This window comes from Dipodomys merriami, unplaced genomic scaffold (genome assembly GCF_024711535.1).
Source record: "Dipodomys merriami isolate MVZ:Mamm:240054 unplaced genomic scaffold, mDipMer1.0.p SCAF_25, whole genome shotgun sequence".
Taxonomy (NCBI): Eukaryota; Metazoa; Chordata; class Mammalia; order Rodentia; family Heteromyidae; genus Dipodomys; species Dipodomys merriami.
The window spans coordinates 7,055,969-7,072,564 of NW_027203937.1; the positions used below are offsets into that span (position 1 = coordinate 7,055,969).

Below are 16,596 nucleotides of genomic sequence, written 5' to 3' on the forward strand. Positions count from 1 at the left end.
GAAAAGTTAAATTTATTGAGATAAATCATCTAAGTTGAACTAAGTTTGTTGGTTTTTTTGTTTTTGTTTTTGTTTTTTGGGGGGGAGGGTCCAGTTGTGGGGCCTGAACTCTGGGCCTGGGTGCTGTCCCTCAGATCTTCAGCTCAAGGCTAGCACTTTACCACTTGAGCCACAGCAGCACTTCTGTCTTTTTTTTCTTTTTGCTTATGTGGTGGTGGAGAATCGAACCCAGGGCCTCATGCATGCAAGGCAAGCAATCTACCACTGAGCCACCTTCCTTAAGTTTGTTTCAGCTAGACATGATGGGGGTCATTGTATAGGATGGGGGCAGAAGACAAAGCCTTTAAGACCATCATTTTCTAGTTTCTCATCTTTACTGACATTGAGGATGGAATAAATCTTTGTCATGAGGAGTACTCTAGTTTACTGCATTGCACACCAATATTGTTTACCTCTACCCATTAGATTACAATAGAAATCCCCAACTTCAATCTTGATTTTTTAAAATGTAGACATTGCCAAGTGTCTCTTATGGGACAGGAGGAATTGCCCTTGAATGAGAACCATCATTCTACATTTATTGGAAAAATATTTAGGGGGATGCTAAAGAGGAACATGGCACTTTCCAGAAACAGAAATCTATGCAATATGGCTTGTAGCATGAACTATGAAATGAAATCTATCCAAAGGAGGCCAGGTATGTATCATGTCCAACTCTGAAAATTCTAATAGTTATATTGAAATAATTTATACAGCACTGGGAAGCCAGCAAAATTTTTATAGAGAACAATACAATTCAAATATAGGACTACAACGCATCACTTTAGAACTATAGGCCCAAACACATGTTGCCAAGTGCTGGTGGCTCACACCTGTAATTGTAGCTACTCAGGAGGATGAGATCAGGTATTGCAGTTCAAAGCCAGCCTGGATAAGAAAGTTTATGAGCTTCTTATCTCCAATTAGCCACCTAACAACTAAAAATGGAATTGGGGCTCAAGTGGCAGAGCAGCAGCCTTGAATGAAAAAGCTAAAAAACAGTGCCCAGTACAACAAGCCCTAGTACAACACTAAAACAAAACAAAAAGGAAGACAACAACAAAGAATATATATACTGAAATATTTTGGAGGCTTTAAAAATATCTTTATAATTTAGGTTATCATGGACTTTTTTTGAGCCTCTATTTAGGAAAAAATAATCTATGTTATTGTTAAGTAGTTATACAAAAGAGTCGCCAATCAACAAAGCAGTTTATGAATACTATGCATCTTGACCAATGTTACCCCCTTTCTCATTTTCCCCATCCCTCCCATCCCTCACCCTTTCCCTCAATTTTCTTAACTTTGTAGGATATGCATTGGTGCATAGAATTTTCTGACTGTATCCTCCTCCCCTCACTGCTGCCTCTTTAGAGGCTTCTGAAGTTAACGTCTGTAGAGTACAGCCTACATTGGGATGTAGATAATTACTGAGCATACAGGGGAAATATTACACATTTGAGAAATATTTTAGAAAATTAGAATGACTTGACAATTTCTGATAGGCCGTATAGAAGAGGTTGTCAATAATTGTTATGACTTACAAGAGTAAGTGAAGGTGGTAATGTTGGCTGATCTAATGGGGAAGTGCAGGAGGTGGAAGTTTCAGGTAGAAGTGCAACATTTAGGTTTGGCTACACTGATTTGGAGGTTATTGTGTGTGGCTGAAAGAGCAAAGGGAAGTTTCGGAGCAGACATAGAATTTTACTTTTGATTTACTTTATAGTAAAGTTTACTTTATAGTAAATTTTCTCCATGGAATAAAAGGCAGTTATATGCTGAGAGAAAGAGTACGGAGTGTGAGTGAAGGTTTAAAATCATAGTATGAGGTAATTATTCCAAGAATGAGGTAGGATTATTCTGCAGTGTTAAATACTTTTCATTTCTTTGTTTCTAACAGCTTGCTAATCTGTGAGAGTTTGAGAAAATACTCCATCCCTAAGGGAACTATTTTTTTCAACATACCTATCTGTCTGTCTGTCTGTCTACCTGATCATCTCCTTCCTTCCCTTCCTCCCTCCCTCCCTCCTTTCTCCCTCCCTCATTCCTTTTTTCCTTCTCTCCCTTTCTACCTATCATCTCCCTCCCTCTGTTCTTTCCTCCCTCCCTCCCTCCTTCCCTTCCCATCTTTCCTTTCTCCTTCCCTTCTTTCCTTTCTCACTTCCCTCCCTCCCTCCTTCCCTCCCTCACTCCCTCCTTCCCTCCCTGCCTACCTTCTTTCCTTCCTCCCTCCTTCCTTCCTTCATCCCTCCCTCCCTCCCTCCTTCCCTCCCTGCCAACCTTCTTTCCTTCCTCCCTGCCTTCCTTCCTTCATCCCTCCCTCCCCCTTTCCTCTCTCCCTCCCCTTTCCTCCCTCCCTCCCTCCCTCCTTTCCTTCCTTCTTTCTTTCCTTCCTTCCTTCCTTCCTTCCTTCCTTCCTTCCTTCCTTCCTTCCTTCCTTCCTTCCTGCCTTCCTGCCTTCCTGCCTTCCTGCCTTCCTGCCTTCCTGCCTTCATTTCTGGTGGTTGCTTTGAGTCTGAACTAAGTTTCACATTTACTAGGATGCCCCTTTACTACTTAAAGCACACATTTGACCTTTTTTTCTCATAGGTTATGTTTCGTGAGAGGGTCTCGCTTCCCATCTGAGTGTGCACCTGAACCACAGTCTAACTCACATTACGCTTCTCATCTTTGCTGTGCTCAGTTATCACAACATCAAATGTCTCTCCATGGAGACAGTCTCCTGGACTTCTCTGCTCTAGCTGGACAAGAACTGCAATCTTCCTAATCCTCGGCTCCCATGTAACTGACAAACCACTGAACCAAGCTGTAGATTGAGAAAGGTCTCATGTCTCATGAATGTTTCTTCCAGGGCTGGCCTCTAAGCACAATCCTCCTGTTTCCTGTCTTCCAAGTAGCTAAGCTTATAGGTGTAAACTGGTAATAGACTGATGTCTGGCCCATAGTTTTTACTTTTTGAAAAGTTTAAATGGGCTAAAGAAGATGTATGTTGGGAAGAAAAACAATGACCAACACAAGGTAGTGAATAATCAGGTAGAGTTGGGCAGTGATGATAATGCATGCTATTAGTGTTCTGGAAAAGGAATTTCTGTGGCTTGATGTCATGAGGAAAGATCTCACAGAGAGGTATACTCTGATCTGAAATCTCAGGGATGATTAGAAGATTTTGAGATGGTCATACCCCTAAAGTCTAAAGCATCATTTGTTTCTCCAGTGTATAAAGTCAGCATCCTTAGCTTTTTCTCTTTATCGCAAACAGTAGATGTCTTATAACTCCAAAGGTGTATGCAAAGAGCTCTTTGGGGCTATGAAGGGTTCTAAGAAATCCTGGTGTGGAAAGCCTGGCTACTTTGCAACTCTGTGCTCCCAAGTTCACATTTACTCTCAGACTATATATTCAAGTGGCTCTCAACAGAGCCAGGTTATCTAGTAGCATTTTAGAAATCAATGAGTATGCCTGGCTATCACAATGTTGGTGAATATACTACTAGAAATTAGTGGAAGGGAGACAGAAAATTCCCAAATTAAAAATATCCTTCACTCTCTGCTTTTCAATATGTGGGTATTGATTTATATTAGAAACCTGAAAATAATTTCTTAAGCCAGAAATCATGATTCTATTTCAGATACATAATATGAAATAGCATATCATGTCTAGACTTGATGTATATTGGATTCTTTCAAGCATACAAACTTTTCTGACATATGAGAGATTATAGATTGTTTGGCTCAGAACTTTAACCAAGAGTTTCTTTTTTTTAATTTTAATTTTAATTTTTTGTGAACATACTATACAGAGGGGTTACAATTACATGGGCAAGATAATGACTACATTTCTTATCAAGCATTGCAACCTCCTCCTTTGTTTACCCTTCACATCCCTTCCCACCCCCCCCCCGTCTCCCCACCCAATCCCCCCCCACCCTGTACCAAAGTTGTAAAGATCTTTTTTGACATGACAACTTGTACTTCTCATAGTTGCAACGGGATCACCTGTATCCTTAAATGACTTGTTTTCCCCCCTCTCCTCCACAAATTATACCGACATCAAATATAGTGAAAGCAGGGGTTATACTGTGGGGGAGGGACATACAAAGCAACAAAGAAATAATCTTATAAATGAGTTAGAAACAAATGCATGAAAGAAAAAAACATTTAAATACATATCTAAGGGTTCATTTTCCTAACATCACATTATCTGACCTTTTCTGCTTGTCTCATACATATACTAGATATTGCAAATAAGGGAAACCATGGGACCTATGTTTCCTTGGGATTGGCGTACTTCACTTAATATAATTTTTTCCAAGCCTTTCCATTTCCTAACAAATGGGGAAATGTCATTCTTTCTGATGGAGGCATAGAATTCTGTTGTGTATATATACCACATTTTCTTGATCAATTCATCTACTGAGGGGCATCTGGGTTGGTTCCATATCTTAGCTATGGTAAATAATACTGCAACAAACATACTTGTGCTGGTAGCTTTAGTGTGGTCTTGTTTGTAAACATTTGGGTAAATGCCCAAAAGTGGGATTGCTGGGTCATAGGGGAGTTCTATGTGAAGTCTTTTCAGGAACTCCATACTGCTTTCCAAAGTGGTTGAACAAGTTTACACTCCTACCAACAATGAAGTAAGGTTCCTTTCTGTCCACATCCCCTCAAGCATCTGTTGTTGGAGTTCTTGATTATAGCCATTCTAACTGGGGTGAGGTGGAATCTCAATGTTGTCTTGATTTGCATTTCTCTTATGGCTAGGGAGGTTGAGCATTTCTTCATGTGTCTATTGGCCATCCTTCTTTCTTCTTCAGAGAGGTTTCTCTTGAAGTCTTTAGCCCACTTATTTATTGGGTAGTTGTTTCTTTGAGGATTTGTTGTTGGGGGATTTAATTTTTTGAGTTCCAAGTATATTTTAGATATGAGACCCTTGTCCATTGTATGGCTAGTGAAGATCTTCTCCAAATCCCTGGGCTTTCTATTGATCTTGCTAGCTATGTCGTTTGCCATGCAGAAGCTCTGCAACTTCATGTAATCCCATTTGTCCAACTTTCTTTGATTTGTTGTGTTTCCGGGTCTCTATTAAGAAAATTTCGGCCTGAAGGGCAAATGACATAGCTAGCAAGATCAATAGAAAGCCCACGGATTGGGAGAAGATCTTTACTAGCCATACAACGGACAACCGTCTCATATCTAAAATATACTTGGAACTCAAAAAATTAAACCCCCCAACAACAAATCCTCAAAGAAACAACTGCCCAATAAATAAGTGGGCGAAAGACTTAAAGAGAAACTTCTCTGAAGAAGAAACAAGGATGGCCAATAGACACATGAAGAAATGTTCAACATCCCTAGCCATCAAAGAAATGCAAATCAAAACAACATTGAGATATCACCTCACTCCAGTTAGAACGGCAAAAATCAAGAACTCTAACAACAACAGATGCTGGAGGGGATGTGGACAGAAAGGAACCTTACTTCATTGTTGGTGGGAATGTAAACTTGTTCAACCACTTTGGAAAGCAGTATGGAGGTTCCTCAAAAGACTTCACATAGAACTCCCCTATGACCCAGCAATCCCACTTTTGGGCATTTACCCAAATGTTTACAAACAAGACCACACTAAAGCTACCAGCACAACTATGTTTATTGCAGCATTATTTACCATAGCTAAGATATGGAACCAACCCAGATGCCCCTCAGTAGATGAATGGATCAAGAAAATGTGGTATATATGCACAATGGAATTCTATGCCTCCATCAGAAAGAATAACATTGCCCCATTTGTTAGGAAATGGAAAAACTTGGAAAAAATTATATTAAGTGAAGTAAGCCAGGCCCAAAGAAACATAAGTCCCATGGTTTCCCTTATTTGTAATATCTAGTATATGTATGAGTCAAGAGGAAAAGGTCAGATAATGTGATGTCAGGAAAATGAACCCTTAGATATGTATTTTAATGTTTTTTTCTTTCATGCATGTGTTTCTAATGCATTTATAAGATTATCTCTTTGTTGCTTTGTATGTCTCTCCCCCACAGTATAACCCCTGCTTTCACTATATTTGATGTCAGTATAACTTGTGGAGGAGATGGGGAAAAACCAGTTGTTTAAGGATACAGGTGGACCTGTTGCAACAATGAGAAGTACAAGTTGTCATGTCCAAAACGAGCTTTACAACGTCTGTGCGGGGGGGGGGGGTAAGGGGGGGGAAGGAGAAGGATTGGGATTGGGGGGGTGGGGGGAAGCTGGGAAGGGATGTGAAGGGTAAACAAAGGAGGAGGCTGCAATGCTTGGTAAGAAATGTACGCATTATCCTGTCCATGTAATTGTAACTCCTCTGTACAGTATGTTCACAAATAAAATAAAATTAAATTTAAAAAAAAAAAAGAAAATTTCGGCCTGAGCCAAGGAGACCTTAGTTAGGGTTTCTCCTATTCCATCCTGTAATGTTTTCAGAGTGTCTGCTTTGACTCCGAGGTCTTTGATCCATTTGGAGTTGATTCTGGTGCAGGGTGATATATAAGGATCTAGCTTTAGTTTTCTACAAGTAGTTAACCAATTTTGCCAGCACCATTTACTGAAGAAGCTGTCTTTCTTCCATTCTATTATTTTAGCTCCCTTATCGAAGATTAGTTGGCTATAGGTCTGTAGGTTCATTTCTGGGTTTTCAATTCTATTCCATTGGTCCTGAGGTCTGTTCTTATGCCAGTACCAAGCTGTTTTGATTACTATGGCTTTGTAGTAGAGTTTGAAATTTGGTATTGATATTCTACCAGCAGTGTTCTTTCTGTTGAGTAGTGTTTTTGCTATTCGGGGTCTTTTATTGTTCCATATGAATTTTTGGATTGCCTCTTCTCTTTCCTTGAAGAATGAGGTTGGAATTTTGATAGGCATTGCATTGAATTTGTAGATAGCCTTGGGAAGTATTGCCATTTTCACGATGTTAATCTTTCCAATCCAGGAGCATGGGAGGTTTTGCCATTTTCCAAGTTCTGTTTTGATTTCCTTTTTCAAGATTTTAAAGTTTTCATCATAGAGGTCCTTCACTTCTTTGAGTTTCTATCAGTGCAGAATATTGTGTTGTGCTACTAAAGATAGTGTTTGTGAGATCTGAGTAGTAGGTTCAATGTTCCTCTGTTTGTCTACATATGTACATTTCCATGGAATATTTTATTTGCAGTGCACTTTAATTTGTGTTTTTATTATGTTGCATGTTTAAAGTCTAGGCAAAAGTAAATTATATGAACTATTATTACAGTTGTAAATGAGATATTAAGCATATATAAAAGTTGTGTTAAGTCTCAAGGAACTAGCAATCACTGTCTAGGGACTGAGATCCTCAGAAATTTCCCGAGCATTGGGATTAGATAACTGAGTATGAGAGTTCTCCTTGTAGCTTCTGCATAAATCTGAACAACTCATTTAATTACTGTTACTGTTTCTCTCTGGATTCAAGAGATGAAGACAAAATCTTTAAGGCTGATTGGAGGATTGAGAACCAAATTTGTGAGCTGAGGCAAAAGTGACCCCTAAGTACACATAGCAGTCTGTACAGCAAATGGTATTTGAAGCCATAGGATAATCATTGTATAATCTTCATGGCTTATTAAATTTAATGACCAATATAGTAATATAAGACAATATTTTGTAACAGATAATAAACATATTTAAGTTTGCATTTAACATTTATACAATTTGCAAGATAACAAGACATAAAAGATTGTGTTACCCATATACCTACAGGTATTTTTAATGCATTCTCTTCTGCCCTTAGGAGTATTTTAGTAGACAAATTCTGAATACTCTGAAATGTCTTGCAGTTTGTAACTTATTATTGCCTCATCAAGATTCTGAAGAAGATGTAAGAATTTTCAATGATAATAAATCATTAAGGATGTAACAGGACCACCTTTTTCGAGAATCCCTTTCAAAATGGATTTGAAATCCTATGGAAATACTAGAAGATCTACAAAACCCTAAAGATATTTTGTTGGTATTTAGAACTATTTAAGAGGAATGATGACATCATTTTTTCCCTCTCATTTTAGTCTCTTTCTACACCAAAAAAATCACCAATGGTTAAACTTAACTATGTTTTAGGTAGTAGGTCAAGCAGTTTGCACACCTTATTTTAGTCCTCACAACATCCCTGTGAAGAAGGTTTGGGATCATTATTTTAGACAAACATTCCATGGCAAAGAAGGGTTATATAACTTGGCCAAGGTCACATAGCTGGCAAGTAGCAGGGAACGAATTTAAACCCAGGTTTATTTTATAACCCCATAGGATGTAAGTTTCTGAGAGGGAAAGGAATCTCAGGTCTTTATATGTTTTTTTTATTCACCTGGGTTCCATCTCAAGAATGCTGAGTGGCCCTTGTGGAATGATCTCATTTCCATCAGAATCATCCTCTTTTTTTATATTTCTCTCTAAGGTAATTTCTTCTACCTGTCCTCTAGAGATTCTTTCTTTCTAGTTTTGTGGGAGCCTTAGCCATCAATTTTCTCTGTTTTCCTTGGAGCAGTAGTTCTCAAATCTTTGCTTACATAAAAATTGGAGAGTTTTTTAGTTCAGATTCCTGAACTAAACCAAGAATTTCTGATTTACTACATCTATGTATAACTTGATTCTTCCTGACTATAACTTGATAACTCTCCCTTGCTTTGCCTTGCCTTCCTTTATCTCCCCTCCTCTCTCTCCCCACTCCTCTCCTCCTTTCTTCCCTCCTCTTCCTGTTGTCTTTTTCTTTTTGTTATCCTTGGATTGAACCCAAGGCCTCCTGGGAAACAAGTACTCTACTACTGAACTACACACCTGACCCAAAATTTGCATTTCTAATAAACTCATCTTATTCTACTGAGCCCAAAAGATCACACTTGCAGAGCAATCTTTCTGGACGCTAAGAGTAGAGGTTGGCAAACAATACAGGAAGACATGTTTCTTCACTTTCAAGAGGTTGCAAGAATAGTTTCTGACATGAAATTTCATGAAATTTCAATTATACTTAATTGGAACACTATATGTATAAACCATATAGGTACTTATATAGGCTGCTTTCTTGTGACAAGTTGGATGTTGGTTAGTTGTAATCAAAATCATATGCTTTGAAAGATTAAAGTGTTTGTTTTTGTGTCTCTTACTACAGTCTTAAGGCAGTGTTTTTCAGCCTTTGTTATCCATTGGAATACTGAAATATGGGTTTCACAACTTCCACCAGTGTGCCCTAAGATTCTGACTAACTTGGTTTGGAGTACAACTTAGTGCCTCTGAAATGGTACATATCTAATTATTCCTATCTAAACAAAATGAATAGAAAAACAAGCATACCTTACAAAAATAGTTATTATGCAGGCTGCCTTACTATTTTCATTTCTTCTCAAGTTACATGTTAAAGAGTATTATATACTCATTGTTAAAAAAATAAACCAAACAAACATAGCTATTGTATTTCAAGTTTCATAAATAAGGTAAAAATCGACTAGGATCAAGTTTACTTGATAGATGCCCTTTCATTTCAAAACCAAATTAAGTAGTTGGTTTTACTGAGAACCATCCTCTAAGAAAAATATACATTAATACACATTGAAACTACACTATGTAACAGGGTGATATCTAAATAGCAAAGGAATTCAGAATAAGATCTTCTTACTTCTCATTTTCCAGTCATCTCCTAGCCTTTGTTCATTAAATACCATAATAGGCAAATCCTTTCTCAGGGCCTCGTATTTCCTTGTTCCCCATGTCTTTATTTTTCATTTACTGTCATCAAGAGTTCCTTGTAAATTTTCCATGGCATGGAAGAGTATGAGAGGAAAAATAAGTTAAATGTGCTTCACTCTCAGAGCCAAATTTGAAATCCAAATTGATTAATGGTTTTAAAATTATACGTACAGGGGCTGTGAAGGTGGCTCAGTGGTAGAGCGCTTGCCTCGCATGCATGAGGCCCTGGGTTCATTTCCTCAGCACCACATAAACAGAAAACAGCTGAAAGTGGTGCTGTGGTTCAAGTAGTAGGCACTAGCCTTGAATTGAAGAGCTGAGGGACAGTGCCCAAGCCCAGAGTTCAAGCCCCACGACTGACAATAAATAAATAAATAAATAAATAATATATATTTATATATAATACACACACACACACACACACCACCACCACCACCACCACCACCACCACCACCACCAACCTAGGTGATTCATTGAGTTAGAGCATCCAGATCCAAAGCTCGTCTAGGGAAAATGTGTCTTTTGGATTTTTATCTCTAATTAACAAGGAAAAATAAAGCTGTAAGTGGAGATGTGGCTCAAGTGGTGAGCACCAATCTTGAGTAAAGAAAGCTAAGAGAGAGTACAAGGCTCTGAGTTCAAGCCACATTACAACACACACACACACACACACACACACACACAATTTGTGCATACATGCTTCCCTACCTACAATTATATATAAATATATATCATACATATAACATACATAGTAGGCTCCTACTATACCAACATTTTACCAGTCTTATTTTCTATTTAAGAATCTTTCCACGTAAGAATATGTATATGAACCTTATATTTTCTAACAGTTGTATTATGTGGTAGAAAGTATAACTTAAAAAAATTCTAACTTGCCAGGCACCAGTGGCTCACACCTATAATCCTAGCTACTCGGGAGGCTGAGATCTGAGGATCAAAGTTCAAAGCCAGTTCAAAGCCAGCCCAGGCAGGAAAGGCCATGAGACTCTTATCTCCAATTAACCACCAGAAAACTGGAAGTGATTCTGTGGCTCAAGTGGTAGAATACTAGCTTTGAGCTGAAGAGCTGAGGGACAGGTCCAGACCCAGAGTTCAAGCTCCACAACTGACAAAAAAAAAAAAATCTAACTCAATTTAAAGGCATTTACACATGTATTACCCATACACTGACATGTGGATGAGTTCTCAAAAGTTAAACCACTGTATTAAAGGGAAAATAAACTTTAAAATATAAACAGATGACTCTGAATTTCTTTTCAAAAAATTCTCTCCAGTTGATTCATCCTCTTTAGTATTTAATATATCAATTAAAATATTTTCTATTAATGTTTTTCCTTAAGTAGGTGTTGGACATTCTTAATGTGTTTTATAGACTTTTATGAATTGTTCTTTTTTTACCTATTTTTTATTATTCAGTGCTACATGTTAGTGATTTATGAAAACTCTTCCAATCGTAAAATAATTTTCCATTGCATATATTGCAGGTGCATTAGCTAAAATAAACCCTGCATTTTTATATAGCCACAGTTAGGTGTTTTCTATAACACACAGCTTCAGACTTCTCTGCTCCAATATTATATAAAAAAAACAAATTCTATGTTTTATTCTAAGATGTTTGTTGTTTCATTTTTATTCTTTTTTTTTTTTTTTTGTCGATCGTGGGCCTGGGCACTGTCCCTCCGCTCTTCACGTCAAGGTGAGCGCTCTACCATTGCACCACTTCTGTTTTTTTCTGCTTATGTGGTGCTGAGGAATTAAACCCAGGGCCTCAAGTATACAAGGCAAGCATTTTACCACTGAGCCACCTTCCCAGACCCTCATTTTTAATCTTAAGTCATTGATCCATCTAGACTTCATTGTGATATTAGGATTCATCTTTAATTTTTCTCAGTGACATTAGTTAAATATCCTCCCACTATATGGTAAAAATGGTAAAGGAAAAGATCTAACATGGAAGAAAGTTTTCAGGACTACTCACTTGCAATATTGGAACCTATATTTACTCATTCTGCTGCCTTTGACAATAGGAAACTAGTTACAGTTTACTTCTTGTGGCTATACTGACCTGTTGTACTCTTTGCCTAAAGTGGAGAATGTTTGGCATTAGGTGGGTTAGTTTTGCATTTCTCTATTTATACAAGATGGAAATAAAGTCAGCTTTTGTAGAATACTTAAAGAATTAGATAAAGCCAGGCACTTGTAGCTTCACACCTGTCTGTAATCCTAGCTATTCAGGAGGCTGAAATCTGAGGATCACGGTTCAAAGCCAGACCAGGAAGGAAAGAAAGTCAACAAGACTCTTTATCTCCAATAAACCTCTCAGAAAAAGCCAGAAATGGTGTTGTGGCTCAAGTGGTAGGGCACTAGCATTGAGCACAAAGAGGCTCAGAGACAGTGCCCGGGCTCTGAGTTCAAGCCCCTGGACCAGCAAAATAAAATAAAATAAAATAAAAAGAAATAAAATAAATTAAACAGTAAATCTACAGGTATAACTTGTGTCAGTACTGGGATTCTGTAGGGCAGGTAAGAGTATATTTGGCAGTTTTAAGCAGGCTTTTGAGGCCAAAAGCCTTTTCAAGGATATACATACTTTAAAGCTTTATCTGAGATCAGAAGTCCTTCCTGTTCACGTGGACAGGAATCATAGATTCCTTTCCACCTATAACTTCAGTTTTTATTGAATTCTTACCTGTAAGCTGCTCTGAGATTTGTAATATTTTCCATCTTTTATGTTTGCTCTTTTTCTCCTTCCTGGAGAATATTCTGTTATTATTCTGCTATTAATATAACAATAAAAATACAAAAATTTCCCTTTTCTTACTTAATTCGATGGCTAAAAAATTAACCACATATTCACATGTTGAAAGCAAAGGTTTCATTAAAAATCCTTTGAACCCCTCATCGAAAAAGACATTTTACAATCTGCCTGTGTTTTTCCTGGCATCAAGTTGCTAAGTTTGGGTTCATTTATTGGGAATTACTGCAGGAAATGTAACCTGCCATGACCTCGGGGAAAGGGACATGTGTGATTAACTGAAATGCACTTGGTTCTGCATTTCAGGCCATTAAACAAAGTTGTGGAATGATCAGAACTGCACATGCCTGTGGATATTTTGGTGTCCTGGAAGTCATTGGCTACGTTGCAAGTACCTACAGTTTATAATTACCTACTCTCTATGACAGACAGAACTGGGAATCAAATTAAGTGGCTGCTTTCTCTTCGTTGCTGAAGAATCTCTAGCTTAAGCTAAGATTGCCTTTTCTCTTCCTAAAAAAAGGCACAAACAATGACAGCCCAAAATAGCTATTTAGTCAGAACTGACGACACTTTCTGAATGCTTGTCATTAAGAGAGAAATAAAAAAAAAATCTTGCTCTTTAATTTCTCTCCCTAAAGCCTTCCAGAAGCTGTCTCACCTCACTGCCCAAGAGAAATTCCCAGTGTCTCTGCTGGTGCTTCAGCCCCTCTGCAGGCTACCAAGGGGAGGTGGCTTATGCAAAACATATTAAAGAAACATCCTAAAAGTCACTGCAGCTTTTTCTAGTGAGTTATGCTGCTCTTCCCTGTTGCTATAAGCTGATGGGAAGTGTTGTGGTAAAGACACAGTCACTCTTTCTCCCACTATTTTTGCTGCAGTAAGAGCTGTTCATTTCTGCTTGCATTTTGCCAGAGAGCTTTAACATTCTAGCTAAGCACCAAGGCTTCCTAAGCCTGGAAATAAGAGTTTTGAACCTGAAATAGTACTTTGCCCTCTTGACTAAGTAAATATCCAGTTCATTTGCTTGACAGGAAAGACAACACACAGTAGGATCTGATGATGTTTTTAACTCAGGGTTTTATCCGCCTCCCCCCTTCAGGATCATAGGGACAGAAGCTTTTATTTTTCTCCCATGTTCTCACCCTTCCAGAGCCAGCTGAACATTTTATATTCAGAAGCAGTAGCTGCTGCTCTGAGGTTATGTTCTCCCCTGAAATCTTCTGTTTTCATTCCAAGCCTCTATTATGGATTGTCATTTACCAATAAAGCGGAATTCTAGAAAATTGGATGCATTGTTTTATTAGAAGCTAAGCAACTTTAAATATCCTTGGGAAATACAGCAGATGTTACAGGGCAGGGAAGCAAGAGAAGGTGTCACTTCTTAGCCCTGGAACTCACTGCAGAGCACCTGAGGAGAGCCCAGATCACATCCCGAGGGACTTTTATGAAACAGGGATCCTTTGCTTCTGCTCCTGTTCCTCACGGAGAAGCAGAAGAATGAGATATGCTTGCAGTGATTTGTAGTATTTGCCAAACAGGGCACTGCATCAGAATAGCCTGAGATACAGTGCAGAGCTCCTGGTAAACCTTCAAAGGAAAAAAAAAAGGTTTCCTCCGCATTTACAGTCTTCCGGATGCAATCCCATTGTAAAGTATCTAATAGGATAACAGCAGAGCTCTCCAGAAATAAAAGTAACTCATTGGTTAAATTTCAATTCTTCACCTTTCCCCCCCCTCCTTCCTGGGTGAGCTCATCCCCCCTCCCTCGTTTTTTTTTTTTAATCCAGTGATTTAAAATGCTAGAAGGAAAAGCAACTGAGGTCTTAACTTTCAGATGCTGAATTCTCGGCTAATTGAAATTACTGGGCACAATGCTATATATAGCCAATGAAGAGATTGTGAGCTCTCACTCAGTGCCTTCAAGACATGTCGTTTTGTAGTCAGAGAAAACAGAGATCAATGCATTTTCAAACTGACAGAGGGAACGGATGCTCCTTAGTAGCACATGCCCAGGATCGTGTGTGTGGGGCTGGAGCTGTGCTGAGAAGCTGAATACCGGTCCATATGCTCCTTATTTACTGCAATGTTCTTTGCATGTTACTGTGCACTCCGGACTAACGTGAAGGTAAGAGGAGGCGAGGCGGCAACTGAGCTCAATATACATGTTAAACCAGCTGCAGAAAATGTCTACCTTGTGTAGCTCCAGGACTTTTTGGATTGTCGGCTGAGCGGGCAGATTATTACAGGTGGTTGCAAAGGCTTTGTTTTATGGTAGCTGTGCAGTCTCGCAGGGGAAGCATGTTGGAACGCTGCTGTGAAGTGACCTTCAGGTTTAACTGTTTGTAATTCAGGTTCACGCTCACCCCTGGTGGGGGAGGAAAGTGGAGGGGAGGGGAAAGATGAACATTATATAGGTAGGCCAGAATGAAGAAAGCTGAGTAGGTTAAAAAGCTATAAAGCATGTTGTAAATTTGATTTTTGTCTTCCTTTTAAAAAGTGCTGTCAGCTGCCTGTGTTCATGCAAGCTTAATTGTTTAAGAGCCAGGGGTTTGTTTATAGTTAGGATTCTAATGGCATTAGAATGTCATCAGTGGGATACCTGAACACCCCGTGCTTATAAACAAACGATTGTCATTTGGGCATTGACTATATGCATCGCTCAGACCCTGGGCTCCAGGTGGACTGGTTGCTTCTGCTGTGTGGGTGCTGCTAGAGAGAGGTGGTCACCCCACTGACATTCACTTGCTTTAGCTAATGAGCTTCTGAAGTTGAGCCTAAGTTTGAGAGATTTACCCCCTGGCAGGAAGGAGGGCATTATTATTGGAAAGGTCTTCTGCTGCTGTGTTCATTCAGCACTGAGCCAGAGAGACCAGCTGTGGAATTCCAGTTGCATAATTTACGTGAATTACATTCTCAGTTAACATTTTAAGCTTGTATCTCTTCTTGAAGGAAGTCCAAAGGGAAAGTGATTGTCTTTTTTTGCAGGACTGGGTTGGGGGAGGCCGTTAAGGCTTCATATCTAAAATAGTAATCTTAAAAATATGCCAATGTGAAACGGTTTCCTCTACTCATTTTACTGAGGGAATAAATGCTTTAATGTGTCTGGGTACTAAAGTTCCATTTTCTGTGTTTACAAGTTTTATTAAAGAACCCTGCTGTTTGCTCTTTAGTAAGCCTCCTTGTTTTTCCATTTGAATTTCAAACAGGTAGTATTTATGTGTTGATGACCATGTTTATGTTACAACTGTTGTCTGGAAACATTCTGGATATCATGCTGCAGAGTTCTATAGAATTGACTTTTTACTACTATAAAGATTAACCTGAATAGTCAATTTTCTTTCATGCATATGATGGAGATAGTAAATAACATGCAAATAAGTATCTTAAAAGATGGAGATGATGCCCAACTACCCAGGGGCTTTCCAAAGTCCCATCTCTTATTTCAAATAATGGACTCAATAGTCATTGTTTTCTAAACTCTATGAATTGTTCATGTTTTCCTGTCTCATCTTTTTAGGAGAGAGAATGAAATACTGTTTAGAACAAGCACTGTGAGAATTTATATATTAAGAAACCACAAATGAGTCAGTATTTCATTATTGTATTTATTTAGATACAGAAAAACCTGGTCCAGACATCTCTGATTCAGGCTTTGGGAAGTCCCTTTCTACTCACCACTGCTAACAGTTGTCTTTACAGATTTAGTTCTCAGTTTTGCCTCATTTAAACTCATAAGCAAAAGGTAACTTAACAAGCAATACCTTAAATTCAGATGACTTGAATAACAAATTCTTAATTCTTTCTATAATCTGCACTGAGATGTAGAAATATACATTAATCAATAGGTATTGAGACCATATTCAACATATATATATATATAGATATAGATATATACCTATATATCTATATATCTATATATATATAATGCTGCTTATACAGGTGTAGATTAACTTCAGTTTTAAATGTTTATGCATTTTTATAACTAGTCCTTACATTTTCTTTCATAATTTATAATATTATTTTGTGAGTATCCTTTCCTTCAAAAGTAGCAGATTTGTAAGAG

The 16,596-nt window shown here is 38.3% G+C and overlaps 1 protein-coding gene across 16 annotated transcripts in view; it reads left to right on the forward strand.

Annotated features, from left to right (window-relative positions):
• The window catches only part of Dlg2 (discs large MAGUK scaffold protein 2), a 2,075,786-nt gene that overhangs the window by 625,698 nt on the left and 1,433,492 nt on the right, over window positions 1-16,596 (forward strand). For 2 of the 16 annotated variants that reach the window (XM_070034877.1, XM_070034878.1), the window contains exon 1: window positions 14,314-14,658. The exons of the other annotated variants lie outside the window; for them this stretch is intronic. In XM_070034877.1, the coding sequence (XP_069890978.1) occupies window positions 14,617-14,658 (42 nt within the window). In that variant the 5' untranslated portion in view covers window positions 14,314-14,616. Of the gene's footprint in view, window positions 1-14,313; window positions 14,659-16,596 lie in introns of those variants that run through there. 16 annotated transcript variants of the gene reach the window in all.